The 16,850-nt window shown below is 36.6% G+C and overlaps 1 protein-coding gene across 2 annotated transcripts in view; it reads left to right on the top strand.

Moving 5' to 3' along the window:
* Positions 1–16,850, top strand: part of PRKCE (protein kinase C epsilon) — a 285,765-nt gene that overhangs the window by 163,383 nt on the left and 105,532 nt on the right. For both annotated transcript variants that reach the window (XM_027681810.1, XM_027681811.1), the window contains exons 3-7: positions 9,224–9,383; positions 10,540–10,574; positions 11,981–12,066; positions 14,535–14,667; positions 16,636–16,778. In XM_027681810.1, the coding sequence (XP_027537611.1) occupies positions 9,224–9,383; positions 10,540–10,574; positions 11,981–12,066; positions 14,535–14,667; positions 16,636–16,778 (557 nt within the window). The remainder of the gene's footprint in view (positions 1–9,223; positions 9,384–10,539; positions 10,575–11,980; positions 12,067–14,534; positions 14,668–16,635; positions 16,779–16,850) is intronic.

The raw sequence follows: 16,850 nt of genomic DNA, 5'->3' as shown, positions 1-16,850 counted from the left end.
TGCAAAACTTCTGCAGTCATCTTTTCTGTGACATCTTGGTGTGACTCTGGCCATCCCCAGCCCCGGTCTTTTGTATGGTATACACAGGATAAGGGTTGCTTTGCTACAGGAACTTCAATAGTTTCTGTGCTGGCAAAAACTTGCTTTTTACAGCCTGCCTGCCAGAGTAGTGAAACAAGAGATACAAGTGTTCTGGAATTTCCCTCACTGGAGATTTTCAAGAGCCCTCAGCAAATATGGAAGCTGAGGATGCCTGAAGTACGTGAGACCCTTCCCCACTGCAGGAGGGAGTCTCAGGAATCTCCTAGGTGCATCCCATTTATGCTTCTGTTATTCCGTGAGAGAGGAACAAAGCCAGTGTTCAAGAAATATTTAATAAACAACTTCTGAAAGACCAGAAACCCTACAAGTTTCTGTTTCATCATGCTCTATGTAGCTTCTGCAACTATTATAAAAAGACTGCTGAACTTCTCTGATCTATCGCAAACACGTGCTTAAAACAGTGTCATTCAGGATCTGGTTTAATAGTTATCTCTGGGAAAAGGGCTTTGTCCTGAAATTTTTACAATGCTTGTTTTCCTTCTTAGCATCACAACACTGTTTCCTTTCCAGGGAACTGACAAAGGCCAGCAGCTCAGGTGTTGACCCTGCAGAGAGGTCAGCTGACCTTGCAGATACTTCCATAGCCTGGAGCTCTGTTAGAACAAGCATGCATGTGTACACCACCATGAAAGTTCATCTTCCACAGCAGCCCTGACTGTGATGGTTTGACTCATTTTCCTTCTTTCCTTGAAGTCAGCCGAAGGCCATTCAGTATGAGCATGTGTCACTAAAATACCAACCACCACCGCTGCCATCACAAGTGGCTGGGTGTGCTCCAAGGAGCACTCTGCAATCAAATTGCAAGACATTTTTGTAGACTTGCAGCAGTAACAGTAGGGAGATCAAAACACAAGGAGAGCTTTTGGTCTAATCATAGAGGCAATAATCTTATAATAATAATCTAATGTATTTTTTAATGTATGCATTTATGTATGTATATAATATATGTCATTTCTTCATTCAAAAGATTGTAAGTAAGTAGTTGACTTAATATATTGAGATATTTCACCTTGTTAACCTGTCAGGACTTAACACTAACAGTGCTAACACCAGGCTACTAAAACTGCTCATTACTAACACTGTAACAACATAAACTAAGTATTATTGACACAAACTAAATTAGTTTTCTGCCTTTAAGTTTATCAGGTCAAGTTATGGCACAAAAACTGCTCTACATTTTATAAATTATTACTTTACATTACTAGTTAGGACAAGAAGAGATCCATTATATTTTGTGGAGTAATCTTTTTCTCCTGTATAATAGCTTTAGTATTTACCATATGTAGAATGCATTTCCACTTCTCTAATTTCAATTGCAGATTTATTGACATGAGGGCATTGTGTTTAGAGTGAGGCTGTTTGTTCCTCCTGAAAGATAACACTGAAAGACTGAAATAACCTTGGATAGCGTTGATTTTTTTTTTGGTCCTGTTGTCTGTGACATCTCTTTTTCAACTGAAAAAGCTCTAAAGTCTGTCTTGTGGAAAAAGTTTTGGAAGTTGAAATTTTATTTTAAAAACCTTGAGATCTTAAATTGGCTTTTCAGAAAACCTACCATATAGCAAAAACTTCCCTGTGCTATTTCTAGTAATATAACTTCTTTTGTCAAATAAAATGTAATGTGAAAATTGTAGTTACAAGTTCTTTATTTTAGGAATACCATATTTCTTAAAATCATTAATGTTAAATACCACAATAAAGAAATTGAGAGGAAGTAGGTGGAATGTGTCTCTGATTTGTTTACTTTGTGGATCTGACAGCTGTTTAACTATAGGAATTGCTATATACACCCTTCAAAATGAGGTCAGTACCTCTGGCAGCTGCGTAAGATCCCAGGAGTCTAAAAAATGGACCCCATACTTATATCCATCCCCTACCAGTTGTGCAGTTCCTATAAAACAGAATTCTGTTCATGAAGTACTAGATTTATTAAAACATGCTGTATGATCATCTGAAGATGACTGTGTGTAATTCCTGTGAATAGCTTAAGCTTGGGTAAGTTGTCACTAATTCTGTGGGCATTGTGGAGATTGAGAGTAGAAACTTGTGAGGGCTAATCTTGAAGTGTTTCTTAAGGAAAGTCACAAGGTCATTTAAAAGAAAATTTTGTCTGAGCGGGTATGAGAACTAATCCTCCCTCTCCACAGCCTCTGCTGTAGCCAAGTGGATGGGCGGCAGCTGGGGCAGCAGTGGTACTTCCCCTGGTTGCTTCAGGTACCAGGCTCTGTGCTCCTTGTTTTGAACACTTGGTCCAAATTATTACCATACAGCAAGGTTAGGACATTTCTGAAAACTAAATAGGACTTCTCGGTGTGCTGAAATTGCAATTGGACCTTCAATATCTCTGGGACACTTTAGTACTTCTGGACATTATATCCTCCTTTATTAAGTGTATTGAATGTGAAAGAGTTTGAAAAGATGTTGGGAGTTACTGTTGTCCCTTTAGCCTTGAGGCAGATTATGAATGTGTTTGTGATAATAACTAAGCATGTAGAGAAAGTGTGAATCATATATTCATTTGATAGTGTTATAGTGTTATTGGTGTTTTGGTTTGAGCTCTTTTTTAAGAAAAAGGAAAGTAAAAGAAGCCCTTCAAAAAAAATATGAGCCTGTCACAACCCAAATCTATTTTATCTATGTGCATGTGAAGGGAAATTTTTAAATATATATAGGCAGAATCTCTTTTTTAGAGAAGAATTAAAGCATTTCAAGATAAGCACGTGTTTGAAGGCAAAAAATTTGAGCCTGAGCCCATGCTACAAAACCACCCACCGTATTTGGTCTTGATATATTCTTCAATGCATTCAGTAAATAACTCATGTTACAGACATGTCTAGACACATATCTCTTCTAAAACTCACTCATTCTGTGAGCATTTTTTCATTTCTTTCATCGTCTTTGTTTTCTTTAACAATATAGTGTTATCTAAGGATCTGATTCTTCTCCTCTTAAACAAGAAATTTCCTGTCAGCTTTCCTAAAGAAAGCAGATTTGAGATATAATAAGCAAAACATGTACGTTTATTCCTTGTTTAAGAAGTAGTCTGGAAACGTAATACTTCCAGAAAAAGGCATAGAAAAATTGCATGTTCTTTCTATGACTGTGGTAAACTATCCACTTGACTGCTGTGTTCATAAGTAACAGCTTTATGAAATTATATTGTAGCATTTACCTTACTATTTTTTCTCTCAAAGGTATGACAGTAGTTTGTTGCATATATTACTATTAAGCAAGGCTTTTTTAAAAGAAATGAAATAGAAGTGTAAATATATGGGGATGTTTAGCTTTTCTTTTTGCTTTTTTTTTTTCCTTTAAAGTAGATTAAAGTCTTAAAGGCAAAATCCTGTAATGATTTCTGCCTGGAGAAATCTTGAGGACAGAATATATGCTTCTGCTAGCAGCCCAAAATAGAGGTTGGGAGTAATTCTTTGAAATTTAATTTTGGTGCATAATGATCTGGTTACACTCCATCCTGAATCCTGAGAAGTCCTGGACAGTATTCCTGCCCCGTCTAACTTTCCAACCTGTCTTTAGGCAAATTACCTCTTCTGCCTCAATCAATATCCTTCCTCCATTTAGAAATTACAGACTTCTAAAATAAAAGCTCTGTTTCAATACATATGTACTGGTTAAAGTGGTTAGGTTTAAATATGATACAAGAGCTCGTCATTTTAATCTTCAGCAATAAAACATCACTCATTACAATTATTGTTCTGTTGCATTTCTTTTTCAGTAAGGCTGAGTTATAATTATTAAGGATTGATGTTAAACCAGCTGGTTTTTCTAGATACTGCTTCTGAGTTATGGAAGACATCAATGTGAAGACACCTAAGAGATGCCCGGGCTGAAAAGCCCCTTGTGCCAGAAGTGCCATGGAGGCATCAGTGTCCTGTTGCATGGGGTTACCTGGCAGCTCCACCAATTGCTGCAAGTTTTACTGTCATACATGGCCTATACTTCAGGTTTGATGGGGCAGTAGCCATTTTACTAAAACTTTTTTTTTCCTTCTCCAAACACTGTGACAGTTTGATACCAATCACCTCCAGATTAAGGGAAGGGCTCAGCATGTTCCTTTTTAGAACTCAGCATCCTTGGCAATAAAAAATGTTTAAAACCCCTTCTATATCTGTAAGCTCTCTCTTTTTCTGCCGTGTTTTTTGCATTTTTTTGCTTGTCAGAAGTCTGTAAGTACTCACAACATAAAAGATCAGCCATGGAAATGGCTATAAACAGGATAATTCTGTCTGTTGCAGTTAGTGCTCCACACTGAGCCCTTCTCATCTCTGCTGAAACCATGTACTATGAAACAAGACCTGACATGTTTGAGCCTTTGTTATTCGGTTTATAGGTCTTTTTCTTCCCATCTGGGCTCCTTTGAGGGTTGCTGAGCATTATGTGTCACTTTCCTATCTTTTAAGTCATAACTTCTAAGTTATGACTTATAATTTGTACTGAATGGATACTGCATGATGAACAGCATTAAATGTAGTTCCAGACAGTTCATTTAATGCTCCATTTTGCAAGTATTTATGAATTTTTCTGCAATTTTTCATGCCAGATACTTCTGACTTTTATAACACTTTCCTTAGAGCCTGGAGTTAAGCCTGCAAGTCTTTTGAGTCTTTGAAATTGTAGGCATTATGTTTGTATGTACATATGAATACATGAAAGCAATTATATACTACTGTTTTTCAAATAGCTAAGAGTTACTCTTGGCTGCAATGAAAAGAAGTAGTGGCATTACTTGGTATGGTTTTGAGACAAAATTAGTTCTAAATTTTCCAGTTCTCAAGTACCATCATATAAAGCCTAAACTCAATGTACTGCATTGACAGCATTCTCCATGAACACTTGGAAATTATCATTATTTCTTACTCCATCTACTAAAAATTAAAATTAAAGAAATGCATTTAAAAAGGATAAACTGAATAATGTACAGGACAGAAGGACGTAAAATCAAAACAGGGAACAGAATGTACATTACATAAAGAAATGGCCTTTACTGAGGAAACGATAACCCTCTGTGACTATTTAGTAAAAATACTGAGAAGAAATTGTTTGTATTGAAAGTCGCTTATAGACTATGACAAATCCACTTAATTTTAACTCCTCTGCTAAGAATAGAAATGCCATGCACAGTGTGCAGTATCCTAATGGTATTTTCTAGAATCTACTATATACCACTGTAAGGCCTTTTCTCTTTAAAATATATTTAAAAGGCCAGTTTTGTTTGGCATGCTAGTATTTTCTAAAGTATGTCTTGAAAACACTAGTTGGCAGTATCACACAGGTGTTGGGGATTTTCCCAAGTACTCCCTGCTTTCTGGTAGCATTTACTAATCTTTGCTTTCCTGCTTGTAAACAATGAGAAAAGTTTGGGGAGAGCAGTGTAGCTCCCTTTTTAAGTAGATGTCTTCAGAAAGTTAAATGACCATGTCTGCTGTGGCTGTTCAGTATAGAATAAATGGATTTTAATTTAAATATAGACTATTGTTAGTTCTGCTAGAAATAAGTGGTTCAGAACCCTGAATATGAGCCAGCACAGATGTAATCATATGCTTCTGAGTCACCTGGGACAGTTACTGCCTGGTTTTATGCCTGTGGCCCACAACAGCAGTGTGAATCATAGAATTGTTAAGGTTGGAAAAGACTTTTGAGATCATCAAGTCCAACTGTTAACCCAGCACTGACATGTTCAGCACTAAACCATGTCCTTAAGTGCCATATGCACACGTTTTTTGAACATTTTCAGGTGTGGTGACTCAACCACTTCCTGGGCAGCCTGTTCCAATGCCTAAACACCCTTTCAGTAAAGAATTTTTTCCTAATATCCAGTCTAAAATTGTGCAAGACATGGCAGTGTTTTACTTGAGGACTCTGGAAAAGCATTGTTTATGTGTTTTTCTTGGGTAGCGGTGAACAAGCCTGCTGAACTTAGTGCTAACTGAATGTAAAACTCATGGTGAGTTAATTCCTCTTGTGACTTGCTCTGCTGTGATGAAAGGCTGATGTCCATTCGTCCCATGATCAGTCATGCACTGTAATGTCAGATGCTTGTTTAGCCTGGAGAAAAGGAGCCTGGGAGGAGACCTTACTGCTCCCTACAACTACCTGAAAGGAGGTTGTAGTGGTATGGGGGTTGATCTCTTCTCCCAAATAACAAATGATAGAACAAGAGGAAATGACATCAAGTTGTGTCAGGGGAGGTTTAGGTTGGAAAAATTTCTTCACAAAAAGGGTAATCAAGCATTAGAATAGGCTGCTTAGGGAAGTGGTGGAGTCACCATGCCTAGAGATATTTAAAAGACGTGTAGATATGGCACTCAGGGTCATGGTTTAGTGGTGGATTTGACTGTGCTGGGTTAATGGTTGGACTCGGTGATCTTTGAGGTCTTTTCCAATTGTAACAATTCCATGATTCTGTCATACTGTACTACTCCAAGCCTTCTAAAGGAGTACTACTGCCACCTGATGAGGGGAATCTGCGCAGGCTGTAGTGAGAGGTGAGGTGGAGGGAGAGTCACTGCTCTTGAGCATCAGTTCATCTGTGCTTTTCAACTCTAAGTCAGAACACGGTGCACGGGATTTGGCCAAGTGCTAGTCTTTAGTGATGAAAGGGCAATAGCAGGCTGACTGCCTGCTGTTCCCATTGGGGGAACTGGCTAACAGACCTCCAACATTATCCAAGACCAAGAAAACTACATTTTCCTGAGCTGTTAAAGCATCCTTCACATACACAGAGATACTTTTTGGATGGAAGTGATATTGATAATCAAGGCCTGCCATTTAATCTGATAATTTCAGATGTATTGCTTATATCTGTTTTCAAGTCAGTGCATTTCTGAAAGTCACATTTCAGAAATTAGAAAGTATTAGAAGTGCAAATGGAATGTCATTAAAGTATTAAATAAAGAACTGAAAGTAATGCAGTAAAATCAATTTTAAGACTTTGTTGGTAGAAACAAAACAAACAAACAAAAAAAAACCCCCAGTGTCATGATACTGTGTTTATACAGCCAAAACAAGATCAGGATTTTACATGCTCTGTGAGATTACAGGTGCTTTATCTGTGAAGAATTGCAATTAAGATGAAGAAAGGAGAAAAATGGTATTGTAGACTGATTATCATATCAAGAGTAAACTGTGCACTGTCAGAACATCTTGATAATTTCATATAAGCAGATAACTTTTTGGGAACCCTTTCCAGAAGAGTTGGATTTTAACTTCCTCACATCCCAGCTGCACATACTTTAGCAAATACTACAATCTGAATGATAACCAAAAGAACAGTTCTGTGTTAATATAGAATTATTTCCCATAATAATAGCTTTTAAAAGATTTCCAGCAGCTTTGTCATGTCAATAAATTGTTCATATATGAGTCTTTGGTAGGATTTCCAGCTACTTATTGCACGTTCTTTGAGGAAGACAATATTTCTCTTGAGGAACTGTGATATTTATTAAACATCAGAGTTTTACTTAATATTTAAAAATAAACATAACTGACAACATAAAAATAAGTATCATTTGTAACTATTTGGTATTTCTTATCTCTTTATCTATGGGTGATCTAGAACCATTGCTTTTTGATTGTTCTTCAGGGGTAAAGTGTATGAGTCAGTGTTTATTTACTGAGAGCTCACTTTAGAATGGAAAAGTAATGCCATTCTGGCCATCCCACAGATGGGAAATCTTATGGTGAAAACCCACTCTGAGTGTGAAGTTTTTGTAAGACGCGTATGGAGCTTTGGCTCTTTAGTGTATAAATGAATTTACTGGTGTCATGGGGTTTAGTCCTTGCTCTGCAGTGAGAGACATTGATCTTGATTTGCTCATCTGTGCTCTGTATTTTCCCAGGATATCCATCTTTAATTGGCTTAATTTAAGATAATTTTCTAAATTCCTAAATCAATACCTTTTAATTTTACAAGCCTCAAAAATAGGATTTATTTCAATGTTTGTAAAAAATTTGAAACCTTTATAGATTGAGTTGTTCTCTGACTTTGAATTTTCTATGTGCTATTACTAAGTACTGTTCTGTTGCTTGGACAGCTCAGTCGTGCACAGAAAAGCTTGCAACAGACCAAAGTTGGTATTTTTAGGCCATTGTAGTGATTCACAGTAGCTGAAATTCAAAGAATGAGAAGTGTTAACTACAGATCAAAGAGTTATATGCACTGAAGTATTGAGTGCATAGATTCAGTTGGCAATGGATGACTGAATGTGGTCCCCTCCAAATCTGATGTGCTAGTTTGCCAAGACATGAGTGGCTCAGGGAATGTTTGTAAAATCTGTCTTTCATTAACAACTGTGTAGTATTCTTCATTGCTAATTCATCCTCAGCTTTTGCTTAATGCATATAGAATACTGTGGCAGGCTTAGGGATACTTTTCAGAATAAAACTTTAGGGAAAAAGACCCAATGCACTCTGAAAAATTTTTTCCAAATGTTTTCATTCTGAGATATATCAACTTCATTTTGTACTTCCTCTACCATTAGATCTCATGTACAATTAGAACAGGACTTGGTTGAGAGGAACAACTTCCTTCCCTGGAACATTTGACATGTATTAGTATCAAAGTGGATTATTAGAGCCTGAAGTTCAGATCTTAATCACAAATTCTACTAAATAGTCAGTTCTGGATGGAATTTTTTGTTCTGCTTGATAGTATGTATTTGTATTCAGCTTTCTTTCACTTGTGTCAGCACTTTCAGAGTGTACAGGGACCAGGGAACATTGAGATCCTTTTTTTCCATGAAGATCAAATGAGATGAAAGTCTGAGCTGTTTGAAGAATCTAACTGTGTGATTACTGTTAAGTAATTGTCAGTGGGCTTGATAGTGATAAAGTGTAGATTTACTCCCAGCTTAGCGTGAATTCACAGATGAAGGTTTAGAAGAAATAGAAGTCCACCTACTAAGCAATGGAAACCTTTGCCCTTCATTAATTGTTGTTAAAAATGAAAAAAAAAATTACCCTCTACTTAACAAAGTTATCTTGCACTGCTAGTTAGAGAGGATTATTTTTATTTTTGGAGAATATCTAATTATGCATTGCATTTGATCTTCCCCATACTTGTGTGTGACACAGCCGGCGCTTATTGTTTTTTCCTCTGTTTCAGCACCCAAAGACAATGAAGAACGTGTGTTCCGGGAACGTATGCGCCCCAGAAAGCGCCAGGGTGCTGTGCGACGCAGAGTACATCAGGTTAATGGGCACAAGTTTATGGCCACCTACCTTAGACAACCAACATACTGTTCGCACTGCAGAGATTTTATATGGTATGAAGCGACTTTTAACTTTGCTTTTTTTGCAGCTTTGAATTGAGGAGTTAACATACCTTCATGTTTTGCTGAAGTGAAAATGGCAGAGGGTAGTAGTTCTTTTCCTCTTCATTGTGACATTAAGCTGTCATCAGTTTTCCAGGTGATAACAGAAGACTGTTAAACTTCCATCACATGGAATGAGAATTTATTGTATTTGTGTTCTTTCTTCTCTGAGCCACAAAGTTCCATATTTCCCTATCTAGTGCACTCTAGAAATTCTGTGTAGACAGCCAGTCTAGTATTATGTCTGTGCTTAAGTGTAGTTTTAGACCTAATATTAGATCTTTACATTTTGTCAAGATGACAGAATTCTTAAATAGATGCTTAAGTAACATCATTTTCCTCCTAGGAAATGCCAAGCTCCTGTACATCCTACTGAAGTTAATGGAATATAGGAATATTAAACTTCTAATGATCCAGGGATTTGGGTGCTCAGTGTACAGTGTCTTTATTATTACAATTTACATCAAGAACTCCCTTTTAGAAATTATTTACATTAGTTTTGAGCATGCGCAATTTTCAGATTGGGAAGAGTGGTGGATACATTGTTTTCAGTTATTTTTCAGAAAATCTTGATGTTTTCCAAAGTGATCTAGAGATACTGATTTATACCTAATGTCTTATGTGATCTATAACTAATATTTCTTAAAAATGGATAATGAATCAGTCTTTCTTAGTGTAAAACAATGTGAATTGTGCTTGAACTCAACTACATTCCTCTAAAAAGTGTCTGGAGGTTAGGCTTTTTGATAGCTAAGGTGATTTCAAGCAATAATATTGACAAATGCAATCTTCTGTCTATTTACAGACCTGCTTGATGACGATTTACCATTTTGTCCCCTTTCCATGTACCCTTGCCTTTGTCTGTTTCACTAAAGTAAATGTGTCTTCTGACTTCCTTCTCAGCCTGTCATCCTACCTATTGCCTCTTAGCAGCTGAAATGTCATTCCTACTTTGAACTCGTATCAGTCTAGGCATGCAGTTATCAGATGATTGGTTATGAGAAGCTGTTCTTTAAACTTGTGCATCTCCAGTGAAGAGAGGATAAGGATGTATTCATTTTAAAAAATATTTCCTCTTCATTTTCTAAAGCACTGTTTTATCTTTCAGGGGGGTAATAGGAAAACAGGGATACCAATGTCAAGGTAAGAGAAAATCAACAGGGGGGAGAGTTGAAATATATTTATTATGTTATAATGTATAAGTACTAAGATATTTTTATCAGGCATCACATATTTACAATGCCAAGAATTTAACACAAGATGATCAGAATAAGTTTGTCTCGACAAATACACAATGCTTTTACTAAGTCACAGTAAAATTTTTCAAAACCATTGGTCTTGGGCATCATATAGGAAGTAGAGGCTCAGCTAACAACCCTGAACATCAGATCCTAGATATCTCTTAATGTATATTCATCTAAGGGAACATATCTGCAGATGTTGGCTTCTTCATTTTTCAAGTCTTGCATTTTAAAATTGTGAGTTCTTTATTCTGCTTAAGATTCTTTGTTTAAAAATTCCAGGTATTTTCAAAGACTGTAATTAAATAGATGAGATAATTATAGAGGTCATCATTAGAGAAGGTTATAGCAAAGCCTGCAGAAGTGCTTAATTTTCAACTCACACTTTTCAACTCAATTTCTTGTACTCTTACTTTTTTATGCAATCACCTCTTGGGATGATATTTTACTATTCTTTCTCATCTAACAAGTAGAAACAATCAAGTTAGTGATGATTTTTCAGTTACAAAAGGGTTGATGGAATCTCATTGTAACTAAATAAATGCAATTTTTTTTTTACAGTTTTACATGGTAGAATAAGAATTACTGTATTAACACACAGCAGTGGTACCTCGACTTCTGATGGTTTTTTTTTTCTTACAACAATGACCAAAACTGGAGAAAGTGAAATACATTCCTTCACAATGAGGTCTTTTACTTTAGTTAGTGACCTTGAATTCTACAGTATGATAGACCTTGTAATTGTTAATCTTATCTATCAAATCTGCAAATGTTATTCATTGATTAAGTAATCAGATGTATATTGACAAAGCATTTTGCCTCCTGAAACCTTTTACTGCTATCAACTTATGATAATGTGTTACAGAAAGAATGTTTGACTTTTTTTTCCTTTTCTTTTGACTTTTACAGTGAGTTGTCTTTATGTCTGTTTTCCTCTGGAAGCTCCTTATACAGGAATTCTGCCATTTTGTCTCATGTAATGTGGAGATAGTGGACTTTATCAGATAAATAAATAGCATATGTAAAAATCGAGAAAAATTGTGGATAATATTTTGGAAGGTAATTTATAGTTTTATAGGCTGAGATTTTGGCAGATATGCCTCAGTTGTCTTAGAATTCTTTGGTCTCTTGAAAGTCCATTATCTTCTGCCTTTGTAAACCAACTAATTTCGTAGGACTCACCAAGTCACTGTCAGTCACTTGCACACTTTCAAGTCCCAGTGTTTCTAGTCTTCTGAGATCAGTCATTTGCTTTCAAATTAATCTTCATGAAATCTCATTCTTTTATCTGTTTTTTTTTTTTTCTAGTTTGCACTTGTGTAGTCCACAAGAGATGCCATGAACTTATAATAACAAAGTGTGCTGGCTTAAAAAAACAGGAAACTCACGATGAGGTAAATGTTTATAAAATAATTTTTATAGATAAAACTCTATCTTTCATCTCTTCAAAGCAGTGTCATCTCCTCTGTTTAATCAATAAATGTTACAGTCTTTTTTGTGCCCTTCTGGTCATCTTGTGGTGTAGCATTTACTTTGGAATGCCAGATTGCTATCACAGTTTCATATATGTGGGAATTATCATACAGCAATTTATTTTTAATTAGTATATTGTCTATAACATCTGAGTGCTTAAAGTGTCAGAGAGCTCTTTTCACTCCTTTTCATTTTTAACATTCTCCATTTCTGAGTTAATATAAGTTTTCTTGTTTCAATTTAAAAGAAGCAAGTTGGGATCCTTTACTCTCTTAGCTGCATTTGGTGTGGCTGAGTCATTAACAGCTGATAGGACAGGCACTATGCTTGTGTGTTTTGCATCAGTATAAAAGACTGCCCAGAATTTGCTTGCAAAGGCTTACCTCAACAAAGGCTGCATCCAAACTGTCAAAATGTAGAGCAAAAGCCATCCATGTATTGAAGAAGGCTTGTGGATGTTAAATAAGACAGTAGTGATAACACAGGATAGTGCGTAGCTGACAGGTTTTTCAGCATAATTACTTCCCATCTCAAGCAAGCTTTTTTTAATTAATGGAATTAACACAATATTTGCTTTATGTTATCATGCATTTAAATAAATGAAGACATCACCTGAAAATAAAATTAGTTGCCTTCAGAACTGTACTGTCAGGGAGGTTAATATATCTGCAACTACCTGAAAGGAGTGTCAGTCTCTTTTCCGAGGTAACAAATGACAGGACAAGAGGAAATACTCCCTCGAGTTGCACCAGGAAAGGTTTAGATTAGATAAATTAGATCAATTTCTTAATGGAAAGGGTTGTGAAGCATTGGAACAGACTGCCCAGGGAAGTGGTGGAGTCACTATCCCTGGAAGCCTTCAGAAAACCTGTGGATATGGCACTGGAGGACATGGTTTAATGGTAAACACAGTGATGGTACTAGGTTGACAGTTGGACTTGTTGATCCTAAAGGTCTTTTCCAACCTTAACGATTCAATGATTCCATGATCTGCCAACAGCACATTCAGCTTTGGATCAGAGGATAAAACAAAGGAATCCTTTCATTTGAGTTAGAGATCTCTCTCAGCTAAGATGACCCTTTTAAGCTAGGTTAGGAAATCAGTGTTAATTTCTGTGGACAGTGATACACCAGAGAGCAATGTGACGGCTGTAGTGTTCAGCTCCCTTAGACTCCTCAGCTTTGAGGAGGCTGGATTGATAGGGGGCAGGTGGGGAAGTGTAGTTACAGTTTTTTAGATAGTTTTAGCCCTCAACTGTAAACAGTGAATGCTTTATCTTATACGGAAGTTTTTCGTTTGTGTTTCAACAGAAAACCAAATGAATGCTCACTGTCCTGTTCTGTTTTGTGCAATGTCAAGGGCCCCGCTGTCTTTTACCATAGGATTAGGGGTCATAGTCTTTGGGTGATCACAGTTCCTTGACCACACAAAAGAAGTACATTTCTTAATTTTGTTTATTAAAAACCTACAGTCATATGAAATCAGAGTTGTAAGCAACAGAGCAGTTTTAATCCATTCTTTCAACTTTGGTAGAAGTTTGAGTGAGGCACAAACCGATCTCATTCTCCCTATGCAATTCACTGCCATTTTCCTTACTGGAAGCATTCTTTAATATCGGGTTCACAACCAGTATTTTACATCTGAAATGTGATCATGTGCATATGATTGTGATAGAGGACTGCATTTGGCTAGTGCTGTTTTTGTGTGGTACTCATGGGAAGATAGAAAACACTGCTTAGGTTTGTATTCCCAGGCTCCAGACTGGTGGAGACTTGCATACTTTGCTGATATAATGCTCTCATTGTTTAAAAGGGGTACTAGATCACTGGAGAAAAGCCAGCGGTAATAGGAAAGGGAAGGAAAAACATAAAAATAAATCTCCTGCTATGCGATGGCCACTAATAAAACTTATCAATGACATCCTTTAATTAGTAAGTAATCATACCTTGGAATCCCTGAACATAACAATCTATCATTATCATTATCTAAAGAGTGCAATATGAAAAGGTAAAGGGTTTATGGTATATTTCTCTTTCTTAGTCCTGCAGTAGTTCAGCCTCCTACTCCTAAAACAATTGGGAGTGACTTCCTTGCTTTCCACATTAAGAGATCTTTCCTGATAGCTGTGTATTTGTTGTTCCCAGAAGTACTAGGAAGTAGACTCTTTATCTCTTGGACAACAGCAGCCCTTCCCCCTCTTTTCCCCAAATAAAGTAGTGAGAATAGCTTTGGAGTTGAAGTATATTTAATGCAATGGTCATCATCTGAACACAGACCTATTTAATCTTGTTTGAATTCTGTGTGGTTTCAAAACATAACAGGGCCTTGGCATACAGTGATTGCAAAGAAATTAATGAGAATTAAATATGCTGTGCTCTCTTTTTTCAGCAAGTGGGATCCCAGCGTTTCAGTGTCAACATGCCTCACAAGTTCAGCATTCACAATTACAAAGTGCCCACCTTCTGTGACCACTGTGGTTCATTGCTTTGGGGTCTTTTGAGACAAGGTTTACAATGCAAAGGTAAGGCGCCACTTCAGAGCTTTTCTTTTTGTTTGTGAGTGACTTGTAGACTTGGAAAGACTTCAAGTTATTCTGTCTTTGCCAAAATGTACAGAAAGTAGTGGACCAATGTAAGGATTGCCATCATGGTTAGAAAATGGTCCTTTACCAACACCAGTCAGTGACAGATGCAGAGGACAGAGGTGAAGAAACACATTTTGCACTCACTGCCATGTAGGTTTATTGCCACATAGGATATTAGAAGTTGACAGAAAATAAGGGGTATGAGAATGTACATCCCTACAGATTATGTGCCTTTTGTGTTTTCAGGTTGTTAAACTTTTTAAACATCATTATTCCAGCTACTATTCCCTTTAATATCATCTTCAAAAATTTCTATTATGTATTGGATAGACTAGGTAGAACCAGTCCTGTGTGCCCATATCCAGATTGTGAGGTATTCTTATCCAGCTAAATCATCCTTTGTGATGGTCTGCCTAGCCCCTCTATTCCAGAAAATAAAGGATTCATTATGTTCTGCAGCTTAAGGACTATGTTCTCTGTACAGTAACTGTATGTGAAGTTACAGCTGGCAGGTGCATTCATGTCATTTTAGCTGTCAAAAATGTTTGGTTCTGTATCTGTTTGTTTAGAACTGATCCATATATTCCAAAGTGGGGAGAAAAAAGCACAAACAGTTCCAAAGGAAAGAAGTATTTTAGAAATAGTGAATAAAATACTTCAGTTACTGCGTTGAAGGGAGTAATGTCATGAAGATTGTCAGATTCTTAGAAAGTAGTGCCTAGTGGAATTATAAGCATTTTTGTTTTGATACACTGTACAATTGGATAGGTTCATTCTTCTTCTGTTTGGTTTTTTTTTCACTAGTCACTCCTGTGCATCTTATTACAAAATATGTTCATAAAGTTGGACTGTATAAAATTTTCCTCCTTGCTTTATTTCAAGCAGTTCAGTTCCTCGATGTCCACTGTTCTGGATCCTAGGTCAGATGTTTTACATGCCACTGAGGTTTTCTCACTGCATATACATTCACTGAAAATACCACGTTTAGCAATTTCTTTTTGCTTTTCTTGTGAGCTGATACATATTTAAAGAGGAAAGGCAGTGGCTTTCTGAAGCCCATGGTTACTGCCAGATACAGTGCCTGGATGTAATCCCAGAGGCAAATGTGTTTTTTTCTTTAGGGCTTGTACAGTAAAAGCATCATTGATGAAAAATATAGTGAAATGCAACTTCATAAATACATACTTTTTATTTTCTTTTCTCTGAAAAGTAATGAAGTGAGTAATTTGAGCAATTGAATGTTAATCTAGCATTTAATTACACTTCCAGTTTTGCCACAAGAGGGCACTGAAGTCTCAGATAAAATATGTCACCTGCTCCCAACAAAACCGTGCTCCACGAGTTTCAGTGGAACTGTGTTCTTGCCCCTGCTCCATAATCTGGAAGCAATGTATCTTTTTTCACCTCTTACTGGTATGCTCGTCTCGGGAGATTTAAGAGAATCTTACCATCTAAAGAAAGTGGATGTCTAACACTTTTATTAAAACTTAAAGCACTGTTGGTTTTATGATTGCCTGCATTAGAAGTTAATCTAATTCTGTGGAGTAGAGTAAGAAGGAATAATACATATGGATCTAATGTTGTGCTCTTGGTAGAGGACTGTTAAAATCCAAGCTCTGAAGGACTCTCCTTCAAATTCTATTTAAGAATTACATGATCATTAGATATTTTCATTTGTTCCTGTGTCTGTTCTGGGTACTGAGTGAAAACACTATTCTGTGTTATCATCCCAGAATGATAACCAGGTGAGTAACTTTATATTAGCTTTGAAGTGTACCTTCAAATCCAGTTCCTACTGAGATCATATTTATTTGAAAAAGTTCTTGGTAGGTCCAATAAGGTCTGATTTAGGTAAGACCAATGCATGCCAAGGTAGTATTTAGTTTACTTTACATCTCATTACAGTTTGCAAGATGAATGTACATCGACGCTGTGAAACAAATGTGGCACCAAACTGTGGAGTGGATGCTAGAGGCATAGCTAAAGTTCTTGCAGATCTTGGAGTCACTCCAGATAAGATCACCAATAGCGGGCAGAGGAGGAAAAAGGTAATTTTACTATGAATTATCACAGAAAAAATGAGATCAGTATGACTGCATTGTAACTTTATTAGTTGGGGT

This window comes from Neopelma chrysocephalum, unplaced genomic scaffold (assembly GCF_003984885.1).
Source record: "Neopelma chrysocephalum unplaced genomic scaffold, ASM398488v2 Primary Assembly neopelma1_61b, whole genome shotgun sequence".
NCBI classification, from domain to species: domain Eukaryota; kingdom Metazoa; phylum Chordata; class Aves; order Passeriformes; family Pipridae; genus Neopelma; species Neopelma chrysocephalum.
The sequence above is the reverse complement of the archived record's forward strand: the minus strand, read 5'-3'. Positions and strand labels throughout refer to the sequence as shown.